Here is a 27,125-nt window from a genome sequence, read left to right as displayed (position 1 = left end):
GTTCAACCCTGTAGGGTATATGTATACCCTATACACATTCAGATACACATACATACGCATCACATACGCAGCGGAAATGTTCTTTCTAATATAAACAACGTACCATATCAGAGTTTACACATAACTAAAGTCTACACTCCAAAATACAGCATGTACCCCAGGTGTCTACAAAACCCAACAATGACAACACGGTTACAAAATTCGTACTTACACATGTACTATACGCAGCTAACCAACAACCATGCTCCCGTTACGCTAGGATGCTAGTGATGGCGACTCAAAGGACTGAAAAACATTTGTATAATTGAGGTGAGACACCTCTCAGTAAGGAAGAAACAAGTTATATCAGTGTATGGCATACAAGTATTATTTCGACATAAAACATAACACGATACAATTCCAGTATTTTCACAATCTAGTTCTAGTACATACGATACAAAACATACGGTTAGTGTCGTCACACTCTTCAGCCGAAACCGGCCGCATTACATGAATTTCCCAATAACCTGGCATTAGCTGAAGCCCCAGAGAGGTGTCATTGCTAATACGGTGCCCACTCACACCCATCGGTGACCAATCGGAACAAATAGGCGATATTTCACACCCTCGGATATAGAGTCGGACACTCTCGCCCACGGTATTTAGCCGAGACTTAGCGTTTGCCCACGGTAATTAGCTGAGACGTGGCTATTTCAAAAAACCTGGAACATTTTGGAACTCAAGTTCCTTTACCTCTCAGCTTACAGTAATTAGCCATCACGGCTGTTTTCACACACCTGGAACATTTTACATACAACAGTTCATTCCACACTTATTTGGTATACAACAAATCATATTGTTTTCAATTCGAGAATGCAGTTTAATACAAATATAGGTATGGTCATCTCAATATCACAGTTTTATACAACATACGACTTTTCAACAAAAATAGAGATGATACTCGAAACCCCCAAATTTTTCCAAAATAGTAACCCAAAAATCTCGTATTTTCACCCGTTAGATTTTTCCAAATAAGTAGCCAAATCATACATAAAATCGTAAACTACATGTTTACCGATTCCGATTTCAAAAATAACTTATATAAACAGAATTTTCTTACCTTTAACCCGAAAACCAAAACATGAACTAAGGCTCCAAAACTACGAATCAAGTTCCCAAAACCTAAACAACAAAAAACAATACTTCCTTACAATCCTATTCTCTAGATATCTACTGAAACAAAAACGAATTCAGAGCCTTACCTCAATTTTAAGTCAAAACCCAAAAATCTTTGAAACGAAGATCTGATCCGCTAACCTTGAAGAGATTCTCCTCTTGATCTACGTAGTAACGTCAGATTATTGATTCCGGCAACAAACAGACCGAAATCCTAGAGAGAGAGTGTTTGAGTTCCAGAGAGAGAGAGAGAGAGGGAGGATCTTGGTTTCTTCTTCATTAAGCAAGTGATTTAGATATTTATAACTTGGTTGACCAAGCTAGACTCGTTGACGAGACAACGTCCTCGTCGACGGGCTGCAGAAGGAAGTTTGTTGATGCCAAGGTAGACTCATCGACGAGCCTGAGTTTTCAGGATTTCCCAAAATCCCTCGATATCTCCTCATCGACGGGCTACTGAATATCGTTGCCGAGCTATACAAGAGACTTTGTCGACGAGAAAAGAAGCCTCGTTGACGAGCCCTACTGATTTTTACCTTTTTAATTTTTATTCTTTTTTCCTTATTTATTTAATTCACCTATCTTGGGTCGAGTTCTTTCAGGTGTATCCCCGATACCCCACTTTGGGTCCGGGTGGACTTTGTTGATATTATTATGGTATCATAGTATTTATTTTTATTTTTTTATAGTAGAATTTACAGGGTCTTTACATTTGTGGTAACAGAGCCTAGGTTGTTATGTTCTATAGACTTCAACTGATAGCAATACTAAAGTATAAGAATGGATCTTGATGAGGGTAGGAAATGGTTAGACTAGAAATTTCCCAAGTCATTATTGGAAGCTAGATAGAATCCTGAGTTTTGGTTGCAAAGCCTTGAAGTATGAATCCATTGATGGTCTTCTATGATTTTCCTGCGACGATGATTCAGCAAAATTACGAAAAGCCATTGATGGTCTTTGTTTCTGAGTAGAGAGGCTGGAATTTTAGACGTTAGTTGGTTAGATTGGTCGGAATTTTTGTGGATTAGAGGTTTTTATCATTGAAATGGTTAAGTGACGGATTAGTGAAGGGTTTTGGTCCAAACCGTGGATGATTTTATATGGTAAGGGAAAAATCGTTGACGGTTTTGTGTGGTAGGGGAAAAACCATCCACGGTTTCCTCAAAATAGGCCCTCAAGATCTCAGGCTTTCTATCGACGGTTTTAGAGGTCTCAAAAAAATTGTTGACTATTTTGTGTCTGAGTTGCATGTTGAAATTTACAATGAAGATATAAAATGTTAAATTGCTTTCTTAGTTAGATAACAGTACCCATTACATTAAGATATTGAAATTATAAGACTATTTCTGTCCTACTTTTAGGATGGACCCAAGAAATAATAACGTGAATGCTTGAGGTAGTAGCCACGTGGGGGCTTTCAGTAAGGGTGGCAGCGATTCAAATCAAGTGTTGTGTAGCATTGCTCAGCAGGTCATGGCAGGAATAGTATGAAATTCCAGGGAACAGGGCTACCAAGGCAGCACCATAGAGCAGTTTATCCGGATGAATCCCCCGAATTTTCTAGGAAGTATCGACCCAATTATTGCAGAGATTTGGGTATAAGAGATTGAGATGATTTTGGCAGTACTGCACTGCACTGACGAGCAGAAAGTTCTTTATGCAACATTTAAACTGAAGGGTAAGACCGAGCGATGGTGGTTAGTAGTGAAGCTCCTGGAAGTGCAAAGGCGAGTACCCGTAGCACTGACCTGGGGACGTTTTAAAGAGATCTTTTTCGACCGCTACTTCCTCGCCTCCATTAAAGATGCTAAGATGGACGAGTTTCTAAATATGACCTAGGATCATTTGACAGTACCACAGTATATTGCAAAGTTCGTGGAGAAGTCCCGTTTCGGCCCATTTATAATCCCAGATGAATTCATAAAGGCGTAGAGATTCGATAGAGGGCTAATACAAGAAATATATGAGCAAGTGACAGTTTTGTAGGTGCGAGATTTTTCAGGGCTGGTGGATAAAGCCACCATAGCAGAGACCAGTTGGAAGAGGGGTACAGGAGGACAGAGTCAGAGGAAGAGGCCCATGCCTCTTGGATTTTAGATGAGTACCAGTCAGAGGCAGTGGAAGAGATACGATGTGGGCCAGCGACAGGTAGTGGGACACTGAGTTCCTCAGGATAATCCAACACCCTCTACTTCTGGAGACCCGATGAATTATATTAATTAAATGATAGGAGGACGAGAGGAAAAGGAAATTGTAAATTGGAAACTTAGCAGGGTCTCGTCGATGAACGCAGCGCGTTTGTCGAAGAATGGGCTTCTTGGGCTCGTTGGCGAGGACACGTGTCTCGTCGACAAGAAGATACCGAGAATGCTATTTTCGGACCTGAAATTCATCAACAAAGGGTAAGTGTTCATCGACGAAATTCCTTCATGGCCTTGTTGATGAAGTGACATGTCTCGTCAATGAAGACACGTGGCTAAGCATTCTATTTAAGGCCAAAATGACCCTTTCTACGAGAGAAATTCTTTCTCTCGGCTCTCTCTCTCTCTCCTGTACAGTTTTCTCCCCTTTTCTCTAGAAATTCAGGCCAATTTTCCACCGGTTCGACGATCTGAAGCCGCCATGCTACTCCTGGGAAGTTTCTCTTCATTTCTGTGGAGTAGATCGTTGGTAGGGCTAACTCGGACACCATCCCAAATTCAGGGTAAGTTGGTTATCTTAGACTTTTTTATGAATATTTAATATTTATGGAGTTGTTGAAAAGTAGTATTTGGAGAAATACTGAAATTATGTTAGGAAAAATGTCATTTTTAGGGTGTTGAGCTGAGAATCCTACAGGTGCAGGGCTAGTTATTTTGAGGCTTTCCAACAATCAGGTAAGGGAATAAACTAAAGTAGTAATTTTTCATGAAAATTATTATTATTTAATGGCATATTAACTTTCAAAAAGCATGTGTTATGTATGAGTATATTTGGGAAAATATTTTTGAGAAAATACTGTTGTTACACAAAATATGTTTCTAGTGTAAAAATGTCAGGAAATTTGATTTCAGAACAAAATTCAAGAATTTATTCAGTTTGTGTGGCATGAATATTATTTCACGTGTATTGTATTGTGCTAAGTCAAATTTATAATAGAGGCATATTTACAGTTATTTTCAGAAAAATCAGAGACATTTAATATTTATTCCTTGATGCTTGGCAAAACGACAATGACCTCCTCTTAAGTTTCAAAAATTTTAAAAACCTCTCCTGTGATTTCAAAAATTTGAAAAACCTCCCTTGATTTTTGTCAAGAAAACTCAAACCTTCCTTTATATCATATAAAAAGACAAGTTTTCTTAGAGAAGATTTGTATCTTTTTGGCAAATCTCAGGAAAGGTTTATGACATTTTTTAAATCTTAGGTGAGGTACGTGACATTTTTGAAACTTCAAGAGAGGTACGTGGCATTTTTTAAACCTCAGGCATGACATCTATCCTTTTACCAAACCTTTGTGGAGATGAGCGTATTTTGCCCAAAAAAAAATTGAGTTCATGTTTGTATGACATTTTGGTAAATTGGATATAAAATGAGAAAGACACACAAGCTGCCACATAATTAGGTTTATTAATGATATATTAAATTTAATAGTTAATAAATGTACCCTTCTTCTCTCCACATAAAGGACATGATAGGAAGTTAGAACGAGCAACACACCATGAAGGATTTTTTTTAGTCAACAAAAATGCCACCATATCTCTTTTGGTGATCTTTGTTTACTTTTAGGCTATTTTAAATTTTATTTCTTTAGTTTATATTTGCTTTCACTATACCTTTTTGTCTTTCCAGCTACTCCTGCATAATTTTTATATAAATTAGATCTATTAAAACCAATCTTTCATGCCCCACGGGCATGGCACGGTGGAAAAACATCAACACGTAAGAAGGAGCATCAGGGGTTAAATTCCAGGTAGAAACACTCACAGAGTCAGCGATACTTGTGGAAGGTGAGAGTTTACTCTATAAGCTAGCAGGAACCGTGGATGGTAAGAGTTCGCTCTGTGAGTTAGTGGGGACCATGGATGGTGAAAGTTCTCTGTGAGCCAGTGAGGACCGTGGATGGTAATGGAAATGTGTCCCGGGAGTCGAGTTGGCCGAACGTCCAACTGATGTACGGAAGTTGTGTCTGCATCAGAATTTTGCCCTAATCAGCGAGACCTGAGGGTGGAGGATGCTGATCTATAGGTTTGGTGCCGCATCAGGGGGTCTGAAGGGCTCGTTGGTGGCTAGAGTTCCTATGTAATAAAAAAAAATGTGTATTAGGAGAGATTAATGATTAGAACATGAAACATCTTTGTTGGAGGTCTTGGGGTTGAATTTTTAGAGAGATGGAAAGAGATATATATGGCATGAGAGATGTGCTACCTCCCGTTGTGTAGTTTAATTGCTTAAACCCAATATAAACTTCTAATTAACCAAAAAATATCCAAAAAAAGTAGAGAAAAAAATAATCCTTCATAATATCATTTTTTTTCTTTTGATTAGCGATGATTTGAATAATTAGTTTAAATGAGGGACCAAAAATATAAATGTTCCTATTGCCATTGTGCCTATACTTATGAAACTTTTACAAAATTTTTCAATATGTTATAAACTAAAATTGTTATATACATATTACTATGACCTTATCTATGTGAAAATCCTCAATATCTTAATACAATCATATACTAACCTTATTCTCTAACTCAAAATGTTGCACTATCACGGGGTCTTTTCTATATATTGGAGAAGGAAACATGGACTATTGCTCGAAACCCTTCAAACAAAAAAGACTTGTAAACAACAATCTTTGCACGTAGAATTTAAAACCCACAATCATGCTATGTGATGCAAGTCCCTGATGACACGGGCCCATGTAGCAAGACGTTAATGGTGTTGGACACGGGTTTGCGTCAATCAACATTTTTTTATAATTCACCACTCACAAGATTGTATATTAATGTTTGAGCCCATACAATAAGGTGTGTGTGTGTGTGAGAGAGAGAGAGAGATGATAAGTCAACACCTACCATTGCTCCTCCAATCAAGCCATTAATCACTCCACTGGTCAAGCCTCCATTATCTCCGTGAATCTTGACTGAGATTACTCTGAATTCATTGTGTATATCTCCCGCATTCATAATTGATTATGTATAAAATGTCATGTATAGCAATGTATTATTAAGAAGAAAATATACAAAATTAATAATTCTTTTCATGGTATTAGAGCCCACCGATTCTTGAAATCGACAAGTCTCTGTGACCCCTCCATCGACGAATCTACACCGTGAAATTTCCCCTCGCTGGCACCATATTCTATTCCGGGTGCTCGGCCACACCCGCATTGCACTTCCCTCCTAGCTTGCTTCCACCTTCTACTTCCATAGAAAATTCGCAGTTTGTCTCTCGTCCTTGATCTCGGCGACGAGTTCCTTTGGGTCGACTGCGACCAAAACTATGTCTCTTCCTCCTACCACCTTGCTTGTTGTTGCTCCGACCAGTGCTCCCTCGCCAGAGCCAACAGTTGCGGCGACGATTGCTTCTCCGCCCCCGCCTCGGCTACAACAACAACACCTATGGCATCTTCCCTGGCAACTCTTTGCCACAACTATGTAGCACAGCCCTTATCTTAAATTCAAACATTTCAAGGTCCAATTAAACATCTCTTCTAACACCACCATCCAATTAAATATTCTTCTGCATCTCCAATTCAATAATTCAAGCCCCACTTCCAATTAAATATTTCTCCCGACACCACTCCATATATTAAATACTTTCTTGCATGTCCAATTTATCAATTCAAGCCCTACTTCCATTTAAACAATTCTTGCCCCACTTCCAGCCCCACTTCTAATACAATAATTCAACCCATCCATTAAATACTCCCTTCCTATAGACCCATAGTGCGGGCCCTGCACCCGTCTCCTCACTCACTTTTCCAGCCATTTGTCCTCTTCCAAATTTTCCCTTAATAAAACCCAGACTCTTGTACTCCTATATATACGTACAACTAGCCTATCTTCTTCCATCTTTTAATTATGGTTGAATCCAGTGAAGCTACAGTTATATCTGCTGACGAAAATACTCATGTTGCCTCAATCAATGCATCCACACTTATTACTTCCAAACTTTCAAGCGGCGGAAACTATTCAATGTGGAACTCCCAGATGACAAATCTTCTTCTTGGGTATGATCTCATGGGATTTGTAGATGGAACTCATCCATGCCCACCAGTTAATGATCCAAAGTATAAAAGTTGGATTCGTCAAGATCGATTATTACTTCTTGCTATCCAAACAGCTGTCACTCGACCAGTAGGACCAATTGTATCTCGATGCAAAAATGCCGAGGAAGAGTGGGGCAAACTCAAAACTACCTATGCTAACAAATCTAATAGTCGAATGGTTAGTCTAATTGATTCCCTCACCAAGGTCAATCAAGCAGGAAAGAGCATTTTTAAATTTATGCAAATTATTAAAACCATTATTGATGATCTTGCTATAATTGGGCACAATATGAGTGATGGAGAAATAGTGGTACATACGCTCAATGGTCTCATTGATGATTACAAATAACTCAAAGTTGCCTTACGTGCAAAGAATCACCCATATCCTTTGAAGAATTAGTAGAAAAGCTCATGGACTATGAAATGAGCCTTAAGCAATTACACTGGACAGACTCTCACATCACTGCCCAATATTCACAAAAGCAACACAGCAAGAAAGCAGAAATGACACCTTCAATTCTTTTCCAAACCAGTCTCCATTCAGAGGAAACAATAGTGGCTACCCAGGGAACAACAACAATCAGCTCCAACATAATTCCTATAGAAACCGTGGCAACCCAAATTTTTCCAGCAGTTTACAAACTCAAGGACTCTTGTCAAACTACTCAAATAAGACTTGGCGACCTAACTTCAATGGGAATCAACCTTGAGTTGTCTATCAATTGTGTGACAAGCCTGGTCATGTTGCCAAAGTATGCAGATCACGTTCCTTATCCATCACTTAGCCACAAGCCAACTTCACGACTCATGACACTCCGAGTAATCAGTCAGGTTGGATAGTTGACTCTGGGGCATCTCATCACATCACCTCAGATTTGCATAACCTATCTATTCACTCTGAGTATGGTGGCAATGATGATGTCATGGTTGGAAATGGTAATAACGTTCCTATCACTCATATTGGATTTACCACTCTTAATTCATGTGATTTCACTTCCAAACTCAATAATGTTTTGTGTGCACCTAACATCAAGAAAAATCTTCTTTCTGTCTCTCAATTTTGCTCTCAGAATAACACCTTTATTGAATTTTTTCTTGATTTTTTTCTTGTGAAGGATCTAACCACGGGGGCATCTTTGGTGCAAGGCCGGAATAGTGGAAACATTTTTGAGTGGCCTACTTCAGTTAGCAGAACAACCTCTTCACCACAACACTCGGCTCTCACAACAACCATGTCCAGATCCAAACTTCCCACCATCAGTCTCTAGCACATTCGTCTTGGTCATCCATCCTCCAAAATTCTTCATCAATTCATTACATCTCATAAACTACCTTTCTCTAAGTCCAGTTCCTTGTCTCATCATTGTAATGCATGCTTATCTAATAAAAGTCACATACTTCCTTTTGGTGTCTCATCCTTAACTTGTTCTAGACCTTTGGAAACTTCATTAATGGATGTTTGGGGTCCTGCTCCTCTCCCTTCCTTTGATAATTTTCACTATTACGTTATTTTTTTGGATTACTTTACTAAATATACTTGGCTATATCCTATCAAGAAAAAATCGGATGTTACTTCTATATTTGAACAATTTAAATCTCCTGTTGAAAATTATTTTTCTACAAAGATTTAAACAGTTTATATAGATGGAAGTGGTGAAGCCACCAGCCTCAGACATTTTCTCTCATGAGTTGGTATTCAACATCTCAAATCTCCTCCCCATACCCCAGAACATGTCGGCACAACTGAGCATAAACATCGCCATGTTGTTGAAACTACAATAGCCTTGCTACATCATGCATCTGTTCCACTCAAATATTGGTCCTTAGCAATTCAAGTCGTCGTTTACCTTATCAACCGAATGCCCTCTCCAGTAACACGTAACCAATCTCCATTCTCTCATCTATTTAAGCAGTCACCTAATTATTTGTCCTTGAAAATATTTGGCTGTCTTTGTTATCCATGGTTGCGCCCCTACACCTCTCACAAACTCCAACCACGGTACCATCCTTGTATATTCGTTGGCTACTCAACTCCACATCATGCCTGTATGTGTCTTGATCCCTCCACCAATAAACTCTACATCTCTAGGCATGTCATTTTTGTGGAACACACATTTCCCCTTTAGAATTTCAAGTCTCACACTGTGTCACCTTTCATCTTACCTTTTTTCACCAATTGGTTATCTAAATCAACTCAGGTGTCCACTCCTACAACTTCATCTAATCACTTCCAAGTGCCTGTCACCTCCATCCTTCGAGTTGAATCTGAATCTCTTCATCTTACTTCTACTTCACATGGTGAGTCTTCTCCTTATCAGAGTGAATCTCCCCACTAGACCATTTCATCCTCGAGACCCTCCTCTACGCCTCCACCATCAAATGCATCAACTCCTTCCTAGGTAAGTATCTCATCTACAATTCCAACACAACCTCATCCTTATAATACCAGGCTATGTAATAACATTACAAAGCCAAAACGTATCTTTGACCTTCACACAACCACCACTCTCTTTACTATTGAACCTTCCACATTCAAACAGGCCTAGCAACACCTCTCCTGGTGACAAGCCATGAGCGACGAATACAATGCCTTACTCTCCAATCACACATGGTCTCTTGTTCCACGCAATCCTACACAAAAACGTCATTGGGTGTAAGTGGGTCTATAAAATTAAGAAAAATCCTGATGGGTCCATAGCTCGTTATAAAGCTCGCTTAGTGGCTAAAGGTTTCCATCAACGACCTGGGATAGATTTTTCTGAAACCTACAACCCAGTTGTCAAACCTGTAACTGTTCGATTATTACTTACTATTGCTGTGACTAACGATTGGCCTCTTTGCCAACTAGATGTAAATAATGCATTCTTATAGGACTTTTTATTTGAGTCGGTTTTCATGGATCAGCCCCTTGGCTTCACCAACCTCGATCTTCCTGATCATGTTTGTTGCTTACATAAGGCCATATATAGGCTTCGACAAGCACCTCGTGCATGGTACCATGAACTTCACAATTTTCTTATCTCAGAAGGCTTCACCAACTCTCAGTTGGACACCTCCTTGTTTATGATTCACTCTTCCAGCACAGTTCTTTATCTATTAGTTTATGTGGATGAAATCATCCTCACTGGATCCTCTACTGCTCATGTGACTGCCTTCATCATCAATATTTCCAAACAATTCTCTTTTAAGGATCTTGGTAATTTCACATATTTTCTTGGGATTGAAGCTCACTTTACCTCTAATGGTTTGTTTTTGTCTCAAAGGAAATATATCCTAGAACTCTTACATCGAGTTAACATGGACAATGCCAAGCCTGTCTCTACCCCTCTTGCAACTACTGAAGCTCTCATATTGTCAGATGACTCTCCACCTAATGATGCTACTTTGTATCGTCAAACTCTTGGGTCACTACAATATCTCTCGTTGACACGTCCTGACGTGTCCTTTGCCATTAACAAGTTATCTCAGTTCATGCATTCTCCTTCTACTCTTCATTGGTTTGCAGTTAAACGCTTGCTCTGCTATCTAGTTGGAACTCTTGACTTTAGCATTATGATTCGCAAAAAATCACCACAAATACTTCATGCATTTTCCGATGTTGATTGAGCTGGTGATCCTAATGATTGGACTTCAACCTCTACTTATGTTCTTTTTCTTGGCGTCAATCTCATCTCTTGGAGTTCTAAAAAGCAAAAGACTATCGCTCGCTTCTCCACCGAGGCTGAATACCGAGCCATCGCCTCTAATGCATCTGAAATAAATTGGGTAATGAATCTTCTTCAAGAGTTGCGTGTACCTGTAACCTCTACTCCGATCATTTGCTGTAATAACGTGAGTGCTACTTATGTCTGTGCCAATCCAATCTTTCATTCTCGTATGAAACACATCGCTATCGGCTACCACTTTGTTCGCGATCAAGTTGCTACAGGTCACCTACGCGTTTCCCATGTTCATACTTCTGATCAACTAGCTACTCTCTTACCAAGCCGCTACCTCGATTCTCCTTTTTTTCTCATCGAACCAAGATTAATTGGTGTCCTCAACAACCAGTCAATCTTGCAGGGGCATGATAAGTAAACACCTATCATTGCTCCTCCAATCAAGCCATCAACACCTACCATTGCTCCTCCAATCAAGCCGTCAATCACTCCACCGATCAAGCCTCCATTATCTCCTTGAATTTTGGCTGAGATTACTTTGAATTCACTGTATATAGCTCCCCCATTTATCATTGATTATGTATAAAATGTCATGTATAGCAATGTATTATTAAGAAGAAAATATACAAAATTAATAATTCTCTTCAAGAGAGAGAGGGAGAGAGAGCGAGCTTGCTTAATGCATGGAAATGGGTGAAACTAGGCCACTAAGCTTAATTAAGACAAAAATTAATAATTAACTAACAAATAAACAACCTTAATTACTAATTAATTTCCCCCGGGATGACATAGTCACGACACATACATATGAAACCAATCTCACTATTAACATCATTATTACATATTATTTTATATTATTAATTGTTTAACTATTTTAATTTAATTAATAAATTAAACAGATTCTTCAGAGTCCGTAGCTGCATGATTAGCATCTCCTCCTTTCCCCTTTCCCTTTCCACCACCCAACACAAAGTCAAGGTTGTAAAGCACAGGCACCATGGTGAGAGAGCAGAGGAACACCAGCACCGGCCCAAATATCCAGAGCAGCAGCGGCAGCGCCGCGTAGAACAGCCTGTTTCCCACGGTGTTGAGCAGCACTCCCTTCTCCAGCAGCTCCGACACGTACGCCGGCGACACCGTCCCCGACGGCTCCGGCGGGCAGTTCACCAGGAAGTTCACCTGGTTCACGAACCTGATGGAGAGGGAGTGGCAGAGGAAGGAGAAGAGGAAGATGAGCAGCAGGGTGACGTACTTGAGGGACAGCATGAACTCGCCGTGCGCCCCATAGACGGTGTCGTTCAGCGGCTTCTTCACGCTGTAGGTGCTGCTTATCACCGCCGCCAGCCCCGAGCTGAGCAGGATCGACGTCGTCGCCATCAGCGTCGACCCCATGATCATGTTTCTCAGCGTCTGCACGGCTAGTATGTTCTTCTTGTCGTTGTCCTGCATATATGCCCAAAATTTTAACTCCAACATTACTATTCATTCACCTATGTACATTGCAGAAATACAATCAAATGACTTAGGTACAGAAGTGTAGAACACGTTACCCATTATTTTAATGAATTAATACATTATCTGAAAATCTTAAATATTCTATTTGAAAAATACTTATAAGTTTATTGGATTCAAAATTCACTAATCATAAAGTGTTGTATCAAAATTTTAATTCATTAAAATATAATAATATTCACATAAGTAGTGGGACTCAAGCTAACTCTTTCTTTTATATATATAACTCCAAAATGTTAAAGTGACATTTGATAATTGCTCATTGGTTTCAAATTTTATATACTTGAGTAACTATCCCTTTTAAGTACTTTTCTATTTGAATGAAAATAAAATATCCTTATAGTATAAACAATAGTTTGGGTGTTGTTGCCTTTTAAAAACGAGAAAGCGCTAAATGTTCCAAATTTAAAATTTCAAGTTATGTTATGGTCATAGGTCATTGATCCTTGTTTGGACGCTAGCTAGCTCCTTGACAACCCAATTTTAAGGAGTTAATGATTTTCTTCATAACATCATTTGAGATTCCAAATTATACATATCACATGTCTAAATATGTAAAGTACCAATTTATACGGAAAAACTTTAAAATAGCTTTGTTATAATTATATATATGCATCCTAATTTAAAACACTTTGTGGACTAGGTATTGTGGTACTACTAAAAAAAAAAAAAAATTAGTCAAAATGGGTTTGAATATCCTAATGTCCACTTGTAAAATGACTCTTACTTTAATTGGTACTATAAATATAAGTAGTGGGGTTTGATTGTGCATTTAACTTGGATAACATAAATATAATGTTATAGAAGTGATGCATGTTTAGTTATTATCAAACATTATGTTAAAATAATGTTTGGTTAGGTGAAAACAAGTGTTCTCTTTGTTTGAACTAATGCACCAATTATATTGACATCGCCAATATAGGGAGAGCAGTAATGGATTCCAGCTTAGCCCACTAATCAATTTAGTGCTGTATGTGTTGTTGGCCGCTGAGACTACTTAGCTACAAGGACAATTTCTCCTTTTATATTTCTCCCACTAGCTGCTCTCCCTTTATTTTAAGATTAGGGCTTCGAATTTTTGGTGAAGAAAGGGTGTGCAATCGGTCGGTTCGGCCAATTAATTGAATTAGTCGATTTTTTTTTATTAACTCCACCCCATAACCGAACCGACTGAATTGAGCTCTTCAACCGAATCGTGCCCTACCGAACTAAATTATCGGATAATTCGGTTAACTGAATTTAACCGAATAAAATTGAAATTAATTATAGAAAAAAATTTGAATGTATAATTTGTATGACGAAATGGGAATGACTGAATGAGAAGGGAATCTAGGAATGGTCGAATGGAACATTGGAAGTTTGGAACCCTAACCTAAAATCATATAATTTAATAATTTATATTTAATTATTAATTAATTATAATTCGAGTAATTCAATTAACCGAATTACATTTTCCCTATAGCCAAACCGAAAATCGAATACCCGAATTTACCTCATTCTGAAACCGAATCGAACTGAACTACAAACTAACTAAATCGAATTGACTGAATTCAGTCGATTAATTAGGTTAAAACTGAATTATGCTCACCCGTAGTTGAAATTAAGTGGTATGTGGTAATCAATCTAATTGAAAGTTGATTAATGATGGAATAAGAACCATGTAGGTGTAAATCTTAATTTGTATTTTTTTAAAAAAATATTAACATCATTGTCTATGTATGTATAGTTATGCATGGGTTTTCTTTGGTCGAACCTATTAAAAGTGACATCCTCGGAGGGTCAACTAAGAAAGGAAAGTTGAATCTTCGAGTCGTTTCAAAACCTTTCGTTAAAAATAATTTAGTTAATTAAGTATTTATATATCATTGATCTTAAAAACTATTTAGATCATGACAGATATTTTTGAAAGGAGAATTTAATTATAACCCCTCTACTATACACATGACTTGTGACACTTATTTTTTTTCTTTGTACTAAAAAATCATTTAAGTAACCACAAATATATGACAAACACCTAATTGGGTTTTCGCAATTGTCTTTGTAATATCTTCTCCCTCTATATATTTGCTTTTTCCTGCATTTTTTCTCTTATTATACCCTTATTTTATCAATACATTCTATAGGAACTTTGAAGAAATTATTGTTGTGAAAAAATGCAAATGCGCTAAATGTGTAATTTATTAAAATTCCAATTAAATAATATAACTATAAAGTGACATAAATAAATAATTAATAAATAAATAACAACAACAACATAACATTGATGTAAAAAGATACAATCGTAAGGATTTATTTGGATCAAGGATTTTACTTAAAAAAATAAAAATAAAAATAAAATAAAATAAAAAACTCATTTTTCAATGTATTTTTCTTCTATATTAAATTTTATTACAAATGAAATTTGTTTTAATATAATTTAAAATTAAGAAAAACTAAATATTAATGATACGTAAAATTTAAAATTTTTGTTCATGAATTTGGTATATTTTTTATTTTTTTTCTTACTTTTTTCGACAGTGAAGCATGAAAATATGAATTTCTTGATATTTTTTATTTTTTAAATATATTTTTTAAATTCTAAATAGTGCTTAAGAAAAGATAGGTGATGCCGAAAAATAGAGATATTATTATGCATTACCTTTAATGAAAAAGACATATATAATATTTAATAAGTAATATATATATATATACCATCGTATCTATGGGTCCACCCGTGATGGTGAATCCCACCATATAAACGGCAAAATCTCATGAATCATTTCCGTACTTTGGTATGTTGAATTGATACTTGCAATCTTAATACGCAATCACTTTTCATAGGATAAGAATTGCGATAGAGAAAAGAAAGGAAAGAAAAATAAGATATATCAAATATTATTTAAAAATAAAATTTATTATAATATAATTAAAAATTAATAAAAATTAAACATAATTGGTGTATAAAATTTAATTTTTATGCATTAATTTAATTTTTTTTATTAATTTTCTTGATAATGAAACAAGAGAAATTGGATTCCTTTATGTTTTTTTTCTTTCCCTCATATTTTCCAAGTTTCAAACAAGTCTAGTTTGAACCAAGGATTTTGTTTAGCTTATTTTAGTATGATTAAAAATTAGAAAAAATTAAATATCAATGATATGTAAAATGACTAAAATCAAATTTTTATTCATAGATTTGAAATATTTTTTTATTTTCTTTTTTACTTTCTTTGATAACCAAATATAAAATTACAGAAAAATTCTAAGTTGAAAATCCAAACAGGCCTAGAATTCTGAACTCATTATAATATTATGAAAAAATGAAGTAGTATTACACTTACCATCATCCAAGATCACACGAATCGAATAGAAAAAGTACATTAAATTTTTATAAAAAAAATTTGGGTTGTGTATGTAGAACATCCTATATATAACTACAGCACTGCTAGAATTCTGCTTGATTGGGGCTTTTTGCAGTTAAAGTGTATGTAGAGACACACACGTAAGATTAGTTTGTTATGGCGAATATGTCATGATTTCCGTTGTAATATTAAAATGTTTCTCGTACGCAAAGTCCAGGAGTTGAAGAAACTCCCTGAACAAATTAAGAAAAACACTTCAACCTTCTGGGTGGATAATACAATTATGAAGAAGAAGGAGAAGAAGGAGAAGAAGAAGAAGAGGAAGAAGAAGAAGAAGAAGAAGAAGAAGAAGAAGAAGAAGAAGAAGAAGAAGAAGGATCTTGATGGCAGTGGCAATGGAGGTCGATCAGCAACAGATCGATATAAGTGACGAAATTGAACCGATTATGTTCCAAAACGTGGATATAGTAAAAAAATTTTATTATAGCAAGAGGGGTCACTCCAAATTTTCTCTAAAAGCCCACTCATTTGAATTTGATCTTGCTGAAAATCAAATTCATATGAAAAAAAGATGTTCGAATTGAAAACTCACTCTTACGACTGGACTGCATGCCCCAGAAGGGAATATGATAGACTAGTTGTACACTTAATGATGCATGCGTGTATGTGTGTGCGTCTGTATGGTTATATAACAGATGATAGGAAAGGGATTAGGGAAGGTACCTTCATCATGGCAGAAACCCAAAAGCGGCGACCGACGGCATTAGCACCGATGATGGTGGAAAGGGGGTGGGTTCGAACCTTATGCCATAACCACAGATGATAAGCTATGGAAATCAGTAACCCAAGTGGCACTAGTAGCACGTCCAAATACGCTTTCCTCCATTCCATCAATCTCGACTGCAAGTCGATCGATCTACTAGCTGGCTAGCTGCAAGCTCTCTCTCTCTCTCTCTCTCTCTCTCTCTCTCTCTCTCTCTCCTGTTAATCTAGTTGATGATGATCACATGCGTGTATATATATATATATATATATATATATGAATGCTGGAGATCTCAGTTAGGTAGCTTACGAGAGAGGTGTCCAGCAAGAGCAGCTAGCTAGGTATGCATCTCAGGGGGGTTTCTGAGTATAAATACAAGGGGGAGAAGGAAGGCACATGGACCAGTCTGAGAACTACGTCCATTTTCGCAGGAAAGAGATGAGAAAAAAGGCAAATCCCCCGGCCCCCTTTTTAAATTATTTCTACTTTGCATAATATGCATGAACCTCATTTTGTGGAATTCTTTTGGGTCCAAAATCTGCCCTTCCTCTTCCATATATATTACCACTTTACTTCACTTACACAAGCAAAAAAAAAAGTGTTGGTCCAATAATTTTCAATTTATGTTTATCAATATTTTATAATTTTTGTTTATTTAATATGTTGGCAACAACAATTGGGAAATATTTTTTAATACAATATGAAAATGATTGATGCATTAGCCCTAATTCAGTCTATTCGCTCAAACTAGCTAACGAGATTTTTTAATTTAATCTAAATGAATTTTTTTGGTTTGATGTTTAATTGGTAAATTTCATCTCTTAAACTCGATAAATGCTTTGACATTTAAGTTGGCTTAACAGAAGAAATTAAGTGAGCTTGAAGGCTATATGCATAATGAACAAGTGAAAATAATATGATATGATATGTATCATGGCATATGAAATATCTATATATGTTAGATGATTTCACCAATGCCGGTTAACATGTGGATTGCATATATATATTGTTAGCGCCGGAAGAGATCATGGGTGAGTTTAATACACATGAGTAAGCACCAACTTGACCCAAAAGTTTAAGTCTATTGGGTCTTGGGTCCAACCATGTATATAAGCATCCAACATCCACTCAATTTTTTCAATGTGAGACAAACTCACAAGTGGAATACAATAATACATATATATATATATATATATTATTGTGAAGATGCATGATGCAATTAAGCAAAAAAAGATTATTGTAAATAAATTTTGATAACTAGTTGATCTTAGCTAGATTTATAATAATTTTCCAAAAATTCAAATGGTTCTTTAATGTTTTTAAAAAATTGAAAAATGAGTATATATGAGTGCGCGGTGGTCATTATTTGTATCATACACAACTTCCATCCTTCAATCGAAAGAATTAAAAAGAAAATTTGAACAAATTAAGGAATATATTACTTTCAAGGAGTTGGCTAATAACCTAAATATTGCAATAAAAAATGACACACATGATGATACATACTAACAATGAATTGAATATATAGTACATGAAAGGAAATTAGAAAGAGGTTTAATTATCCAACCATAAGTCATAACAACGATAAGAAAAAAAAAAGGTACTAACTTTTTTCTTAATGGTACAAGAAAGAATATCGGAAAAAAAAAAAAAAAGTTCCAAAAGAGAATTCTACCATGATCGATGTTACTTGAGACTAATATTTTTGAAAATATCACATCTTGGTGGATTGATTTCAATACCATCATGCATAGGCAATAAAACTAAGTCCTGCCCATCCGTTCCCATAATCATCCATAAGAACACTCCAATGTTCAGCTTAGTGGTCTAATCCTATTATTTGGAATCCCATGTTGTTTTACCTCCTATATTTTTTTTTTGAAGAGAATGAATCTTTTGAAACTAAGGTCACTCTCATTCCCAAAGCACAATTCTCGTATATCTAACACTTACCCTCAGTAGCTGGAATTAAGGGAAGTGACATCATATACTACTTGGGTAAAGACATACGAAAGTTTATCATCCACCGAATGTCTAATTGGGGTCTTAAATGACATGGCTCAATCATACAATAACTGGCTAGGATGCGCAAACATCACAATCTCTAGGGCGAGAATATCGAATGACTTCATTCTCAATAGATCGTCTATTAGGCTCACAATCTCACACTGATTAATTGGAAACGCAAAATGCCACTTGAGGATGTCAAGGGTTCATCCCTGAACTCTTCTTATGTATCCAGTAATACCTAATAGTATAAAGTACTCTTCTTATGTATCCACTAATAGCAAATAGTATAAATTAAAGAAAGGATTTTTTGTAAGAAAGAAAATTGAGTAATGTTGTTATTTATTGTATAGAAAAGAAAAGGAGGAGGAAAAAGAAAATAAAAAAAAAAAAACAGTGGCATGGTTGTTATTATAACCAAAAACAGGGGCATGGGCATAAAACTGGGGAAGTGAGGGTCTGAGTAGGCGGGGGACAAGACGGGCAGGGGAATGGGGTGACCAGCGAGCGGGCACGCCATGCTCGTGATTCGTGTGGGTCTGGGAGTGCGCCAGTGTCAGAGCCGTTTCGTAATCACGTTCGTTACGTTGCAGTGTTGCACAAACCCCTTAGACATTTGAAGTGGCTTACACGTGTACGGTATTCACTTCCACTCAGTTACTTCCACAAACTCCATTTTTTGTTTTGTTTGTTTCTACCACATCAGCATCCATTACTTAAAAACTCCCCACAATTTCTCTCTCTCTCTCTCTCTCTCTCTCTCTCTCTCACACACACACACACACATAAATATAAATGATTCGTCTGCCTCAAATAACTAGGCCCATTAGGAAAATCCCTTTTTTTTTTTAATGACCCGAAACATTAGCCAGGATGAGCTCCTCAAACCCTCCAAGCAATACAAGCTGGGGGAAGATTGATCGGCCCCATAGCCATCTTCCAAATAAACTATTAGTATGATTTCAAGGGTAGCGGACTCAAATCACCGGGCATAACCTAAATTTTACCACTTGAGCAAATCCAAGGGGGCAGTGGAAATCCCAATTTATTTGGGCCCTTGATACAATCATATAGAAAACTCCAAGCCTCATGCGTTGAGAGTCCAAATTATGTGATCGAACAAATCATCTACTATGGTCAAGGACTCTTTCTTCAAACTCTGATCCCTTGAAATTTTAAAACTTTCATTGACGTCCCCTAAGTTTTCAAAAATATCATAGATCTTTCTTGAAATTTGTCAAAAAGATACAAACCTCCCCTCAAGAGACTTATCTTTTCACAAAATACAAGGAAGTGTTTATATTTTTTTAACAAACATTAGGGGAGACCTTTGAAATTCTTGAAATCTCAAGGCAGGTTCTTAAAATTTTTGAAATCTCAAGAAAAGTCAAATTTTTGACGTTACGTGGCAGGGGGTGATGTCATGTTGACGTCACCTCTTGTAGAAAATTATAAAAAATAATAAAATATTATAAATAATCAAGTGCAACACGTGTCACCATCTTACAGTGACATGTGTCACAATCTCAGCCGTCTTATTTGTGTTTTCTCTGGACGATTAGATTGATGTCATGACAGCAATCTCTGTCATCTATCTAGAAGCACTCAAAAACTGCCACGTGAGAGGGTGACGTCATGCTGAGGTCACCCTCTAACAAAAAATAAAAAATCAAGTGATGTCATGTTACAAGGTGACATCAAAAAGTGATGCCACCTCACAAGGTAACGTCACGTCACCTTACTATAGTAAATTGAAAAAGAAAATTTATTCATGTCAAGATTGGCACGTAGCCCCCACTTCCTAAATCGGTTAATCCAGTACAGACTAGTTGAATCGATTTATTTTTCTTGAACCATTTATTTTATTATTTAATTGAATAAAAACAATTAAAAATCAAAAAATCATAGAAAATAAAAATATTTTTAAAATTAGGAAAAATATTTGAGTTATTTTGGCTCAAAATTTAAGGAAAATGGAAAGTAAAAATCGCTAAAAAAATGAGGAAAAGTCTTTAAAAATCCTAGAAAATTTTAGAAAAAAGTTGAAAAATTTTAGAAAATTTTTGCAAAAATTTTAAAAAAATCTGAGGATGTTTTTAAAGATTATTTTAGGGATAATTCATAATTAATTGGGTACTGTTCATCAAACAGTTGTGTAGAGGGTGCTGATACCTTCCCCTCACACTGAACTTTCGATCCCAATTTTGGTAAAAATAGACCGAAACTACTGTTTCCTTGGCCTATGATTAGTTTAGAGACCAATCAATTAAATAGTAATTAAGTATTCTAACCGCACCTAAGAAAATAATAGGTTAGTAAGGACTCCAAATCAAAATTTTAAGATAATTATTTGCTCGCAGTTCCAAACCCTTCTTCGGGACATTGGGGCAATTACAATCATTTTTTGGGTTTGACAAATATGTAGACTTATTTTGAGATTTTGAAAACATCATGGATCCCTCTAACTTTGTTGGATTTTGATGAAAAAGTGTTGATCTCTTTTGAAGTTTAAAAATGTTACAATTTTTTTTTTCTTTGAGATTTTAAAAACCTCACGAATCTCTTGATGTAACAATTTAGGTCTAATTCCGATTAGGTATTATTTGCTTTGATGCACTGAGCCTCATGATTTTGTCTCATAAAAAGTGTCTCGAAAGTTTAAAAATAAATTTATTTTTATATGGTTAAGTTTTTTTTATTCCACCTATTGCATGGGATCATGTAACATTTGGGATCAACAGAAGGACAAATCTAAAATATGTGTTATAACAAATTGAATATCAAGATATGTTTGTATAATTTTAAAAACTTTAGAAGAGATGCATATTTTTTTACTAATTTGAGAAAAGATTCATATGATTTTTTAAATCTTGGAGAAGTGTATATCTTTTATTACTTTAAGAGAATTCATCAATTTTTTGAATCCTAGCGACATTTTGTAATTATTACTATTTTGTTCATTTATAATTAACTATTACTCAAGCATAATAGTTTTGTTGTACAATTCAATTTGTTTATTTATTTATAAGATATTTTAAAAATAAAATTTTCCTATCTATGAGTTGTATATATAAGTAATTATCTCTCACATAAACAACTGCTTTTGAAATTTAAAATATATAAGAATTACTTTAAAAATAATATTTATTGGATGTTTTTTTATAGGCTTCTCCAAGTTGAATACCCAACCAATAGAGGGTTGTATATCATTATTTGAGGTTATAATATCCACCATAGCTATATAAGCTTTTGCTTTAGGAAGAAAGAAGTTTCGTGACGCCTCCCAATTTTTCCTATCTTTTTTTTCTTCTATAAACAATAAATAATAAATCATCACCTGTCAACCAACTCTAATACCATATATCATAAATAACTCGACCCGTAGTGGGTACCGGACAATCAGTCCATCCCATATAAATATACCTAACAGCGGAAGTCAATATACACCATCCCAAATACAATTATCAGAGTACTAACAATCCATACATACACATGTCTATAAACATCTCCAAAAAAATCCACAAAATTCTTTAGGGGATCACACAAAACACATCCCCAACACAAAATACTTACCCCGACTACCAGGGTACCAGCTCCCCTCTATCTCGGAGCTCTCTCTACTTGAAGGTCCTAATTACCTAAAATGTTTAAATTTCTAGGTGAGACACCTCTCAGTAAGACAGAATAAAATATTCACACTGTGTGGCCATATGAGTTTAATTATACCATAACACATTCCATTTTAATAAATATATCAGCTGGGAAAAATATATACATATATGTACTCATACTCACATAAGTATGTATAACATAGTTTCAAAAGCTTTCATTTCATTTTCATAATCATATATACATATACTTCCATTTCTTAAATCATATACATACCCGTTCGTTCTCGTATCATATATATACTCATTTATTCTCATATCATTTACATACTTTCTCATTTTTCATAATCATGTTCATATTCTTTCATGTCACATATTCATATTCACATTTCCTAACCTAGGGGTGTCCACCAACATATAGCACGTCGCGTCTGTAACCCACGACTGTACATTTCTCATATCAATTTCACATTCTTTCATTTCTCATATGCATATTCACATTTTCTAGCCCATAGGTATCCACCAGCCTATAGCACGACGTGTCTATAACTTATGACTATTTATTTTACTTTTCACTTTTCATAACATTTTCTAACTCATAAGCATCCACCAATATATAATACACATTGCGTCTGTAGCTCATGCCTACCCTAAGGATATTCACATCGTCATGTATCACCCCAATGACCGGGTTGTACGGCCCGAAGGCTGGACTTAACCGCGGTTGGCCTATCCGGTTAGATCAAAATGGGGAACGTGTTTGTAGTACGATTGGCCTACCCAATCTTGGTCCGAACCCTAGGGGGTAACATAGCCCTTCACAGGCCCAATCGACTATCTCGCCACACTTTGAACTAAACGTGTGGTTGCACTATCACCATGCTAGCAACGGTATTGTACTCTGAATACTATGGTCCATCAGGGTTCTCATTTTCACTTTTTTGTATTCATATTTCATCATTTTTGTACAATCATATCAATAATATTCTCAGCATTTTCTATATCATTCTCATCATATCAATAATATTCTCAGCGTTTAAAACATATCTGTATAACACATTTTATCATTTCTCTGTAAAACAAAACTATATATCTCACATTTCATTATTTATGTATACATCATATCCATATAAATCTCATGCATGTATCAAACATATCAGGGTTTCTCACATTATCATTTCTATATAAAAACATATTCATATAACATATATATACATTCCATTTTATCACAATCCTAGTATAAAATATTATTTCACATTTGTCATGCCACACAATTTCGTCTAATATTCACAATATAATATTCATAGGGAAAATATCATAATATATAGTTCCCAAGGAAAATATTCATATCACAATTTTCCAAAACTATACTCCAAATTCGCATTTTCGCATTTTTTACTCAACCAGTAATTTAAAAAATAACTGTTATAATTTATTCCCCTTACTTGACTTATTGAGAGACCTGCTAAAATTCCTAATTCAACGCCCGCGGCTTTTGGAACTCAAAATCCTGAAATCATTTTTCCTGAGTTCAATCAACTCAACCCCAAAATAATAATTATTTTAATATTTCATAGGCCCACACACTCCCAATAACTAATTAAACTTTAAAAATAATAGGATCGATGCTAGAACCCCGCGGTGGTGTCCGATCGTCGATTTTCCTAAAGATTTAAGAAAAATTGAGGAGAGAGAGAGAGAGAGAGAGAGAGAGAGAGGTTACCTTATCCCAGGAGTAGTGCCTACAGCGTCCTAATCACGAATCCACTCCGGTAAAAATATTGGTGGCTAAGAATGGAATCCAGTGGTATTTTCCGTTCTTCAATCGACCGAAAATCGGAGAAAAAATTGAGGAGAGAGAAAAAGTGAGGCGTGGGGAGAGAGAAAGAGTTGGCGTGAGAGAGGAAGAGAGACGTGCAACACCACCTTAGCTATTGCAAATGGAATTCCTTCAATTCCAATCTAAACTTCTTTTGTAAGCTAAATGTTTCTTTCCTATATGTATATTACATTATATTATAACATTAAACCATATTATATTAATATTATATATATATTTATTCCAATAAGTTTTTATTGTCATTAATACACTATTCATATAATTTTTTAATTAATTAATTAAATTTTTTTTTTTACATATCCATGCATATTATTTTATGGGTCATTACAAATTTGACTAGTATTTCAAACTCAAATAATGAATGAGTAATATGTTTAAAATGTTGTTCCAATGGATCAAAGTTTACTGTTTCACTTGAAAAAAAAAAAAAAGTCTGGTGCACAAAGCTCCCGCATATGCAGGATCCGAAGAAGGGACAAACTACAATGGATTTATAGTATGCAGTCTTATCTTATATTTTTACAAGAGGTTGTTTGCACGTTTCGAACTCATAACCTTTAGGTCAATAGTAGCTAGTCAATTTCAATAACTAAAAAATAAATAAATAAATTAGATTGATATATTTTGCTTACATTCTTCTTTCTTTAAGAGTATTTTAACCTTTGAAATGATTAATGTATGCTTTATGACAATTTAAAACACGAGACAAGATAATTACCATATTAGTCTAGTCTAGTCAAGTCCCCAACACCGAAAACAAATACACCCTTAAAAGGCATTCCAAATAGTTTGATTCATGAAATCTTTATATAAAAGTATAATATCCAAACTTTAACATGAAATGGGAAGAAAAGGAAAATAGACACTTATTACTCTTATGATGTGTTCGGGAGTATGAGGTTTATACCTCAAATTTCAATTTAGGGTAAAAGATATCGACTTCCTTTAAGATTTGATAAAAAGAAAATGATCTCTCCTGAAATTTTAAAAATTCTATTGACCTCCCCCGAACTTTCAAAAATGTTGTAGACCTTTCCTGAAATTTGTCAAAAAGACATAAACCTCCCCTCAAGAGACTTATCTTTTTCACAAAATATAATGAGAGATTTGTATCTTTTTGACAAATATTAGGAGAGATCCTTGGAATTCTTGAAATTTCAAGGGAGGGTTTTGAAATTTTTGAAATCTGAGGAAAGGTCAATATTTTTTTGCTAGATATCAGGAGATGTTAGCGTCTTTTACCCTTATATATATAAGTCAGTACAATTTTACACAAGAGTTTTCCAAATCACACAAGCCCAAATTATACATCTTAAGCCTAAAAAAAAAAGCCTTCTATTGGCCTAATTGATCACTACATTTGGGAGTATGAATTTCAAATCTTATATTTGGACACATTTAAATACATCTTTATATTAAATTTTATTCAAATCTAATCTAAATTTAAATTCAAGAGCCCTCCAAACATAGGTAAGTAAATATAAAATTACAAAAAATGTCAAGCCCAAGGACAAAAAAATAATCATAAATTATATATATGTTAAAAATGATTACACTTTTGCCAAGCATGAGTGCTATTCCTTTAAAAAAGTTTGTCCTAACATTTTATTTTTTTTTGGATGGTTGGGTCAAAAGAAATGTTAAAAAGTGAGGCAAGTCAATCCTGTTCTTTTTAGAAATAACTTTTATTTGATAGGTCAATATATTGCATTCTTCTTATTTCAACCAATGAGAATGTGCTACATCCCCTTTCCATACTTTTTTTTTAAAGAAAAGATAAAAAGGTTCAGACTGTGGCACATTCAACAAGGCAAAGCAACGATGTCTTTGAATTTTTTCAAGACACCTCCATAATTGTCTTGTAATTATGATACTGATTAATTAATTGTTTATGGTAATTAATATAATTATGTATGTATTTAATTAAAATTAAAAAAATTAATTAAAATTAGGTTTGTGATGATCGGAAACCTACGAAGGAGAGTTTAGGCGCAACAGTAAGGTTGTTGTCGTGTGACTTGAAGGTCACGGATTCGAGGCATGAAAACAACCTCTTACAAAAAATGTAAGGTAAGACTGCGTACTATAAACTCATTGTAGTCCGTCCCTTCTCCAGATAGTGTCGGCCTGACCTTAAGGCCGTTGAGGTGTTCGCTTAGGGCCTCAAAAATTTTGGAGCCCCCAAATTTTTTTTAATGTAATAATGTTAACATTATTTATGATGTTATCTTCTCATACAATGACTTTCTCACTATCAAGTAAATGAAATTGTATTTTAAAATGTAAAATAAATGCAATTTAATTCTTTCTTTTTCAAGTCTCAATGTATTTATAAAACAAATAGATTATTTTCCAAATGCATTTATTACTTATAAAATTTTATGAACGATACCTGTGACAGTAACTTCTTTAGAAAGAAGTTTTTTAAAACTTAAACTTATAAAAAATGATTTACGATCAACTATGTTACAAAAAAGATTAAATGAATTGACTATGTTATCAATAAAAAAAAAATACTTGAAAATCTTGAATATAAAACTTTAATTAGTGATTTTGCATCTTAAAAAGTTAAAAAAATTAATTTTAAATAAAAATAAAAATAAAATAAAATATTAAGGATCCCTAATTAAATCATTCGCCTAGGGCCTCATATTATGAAGAGCCGATCTTGTCTCCAAACCTCACATACGTAGAAGTTTTGTGCACCGGGCTGTCCTTTTTTTATGATTGGAAACCTGACAAAACGTATTTTCTTAATTTTAATGAATAAATTAGAAAAATGCAATGGATTTTTAGTTAATCTATATTTACTTTTGATTTTACACTCATGTTTAGAAGTGCGAAGTCTACTAAATAAAGTTCGGATTTTTTTTATCAAAAGCTAATTCTTAGAATTTTATTAGTTTTAGCAATGATCCGCTAAAAAATTTACCTATTAACAAAAACACATAAAATGATAGTTTAACTATAACGACCTGCTCCTTTTTCACATA

General features: G+C 35.0%; 1 protein-coding gene across 1 annotated transcript; it reads right to left on the bottom strand.

The window, feature by feature from the left end:
* Positions 1-11,797: 11,797 nt before the first annotated feature.
* LOC131152078 (uncharacterized) lies at positions 11,798-17,161 on the bottom strand. The gene is made up of 2 exons (XM_058103697.1): positions 16,638-17,161; positions 11,798-12,504 (listed from the first exon to the last, which is right to left on the bottom strand). The coding sequence occupies exons 1-2, from the start codon at positions 16,803-16,805 to the stop codon at positions 11,953-11,955; spliced, it is 720 nt and encodes a 239-aa protein (XP_057959680.1). The 5' UTR covers positions 16,806-17,161; the 3' UTR covers positions 11,798-11,952.
* Positions 17,162-27,125: the final 9,964 nt, after the last annotated feature.

This window comes from Malania oleifera, chromosome 3 (genome assembly GCF_029873635.1).
Source record: "Malania oleifera isolate guangnan ecotype guangnan chromosome 3, ASM2987363v1, whole genome shotgun sequence".
Lineage (NCBI taxonomy): Eukaryota > Viridiplantae > Streptophyta > Magnoliopsida > Santalales > Ximeniaceae > Malania > Malania oleifera.
Note: the sequence above shows the minus strand (reverse complement) of the source record. Positions and strands in the feature narration are given on the sequence as shown.

Coding starts and splice junctions, on each gene's coding strand:
- LOC131152078 (XM_058103697.1), bottom strand. CDS start 16,805: ATGGAATGGAGGAAAGCGTATTTGGACGTGCTACTAGTGCCACTTGGG. Junction 12,505..16,637: donor GGGTTTCTGCCATGATGAAG/GTACCTTCCCTA, acceptor GCATATATGCAG/GACAACGACAAGAAGAACAT.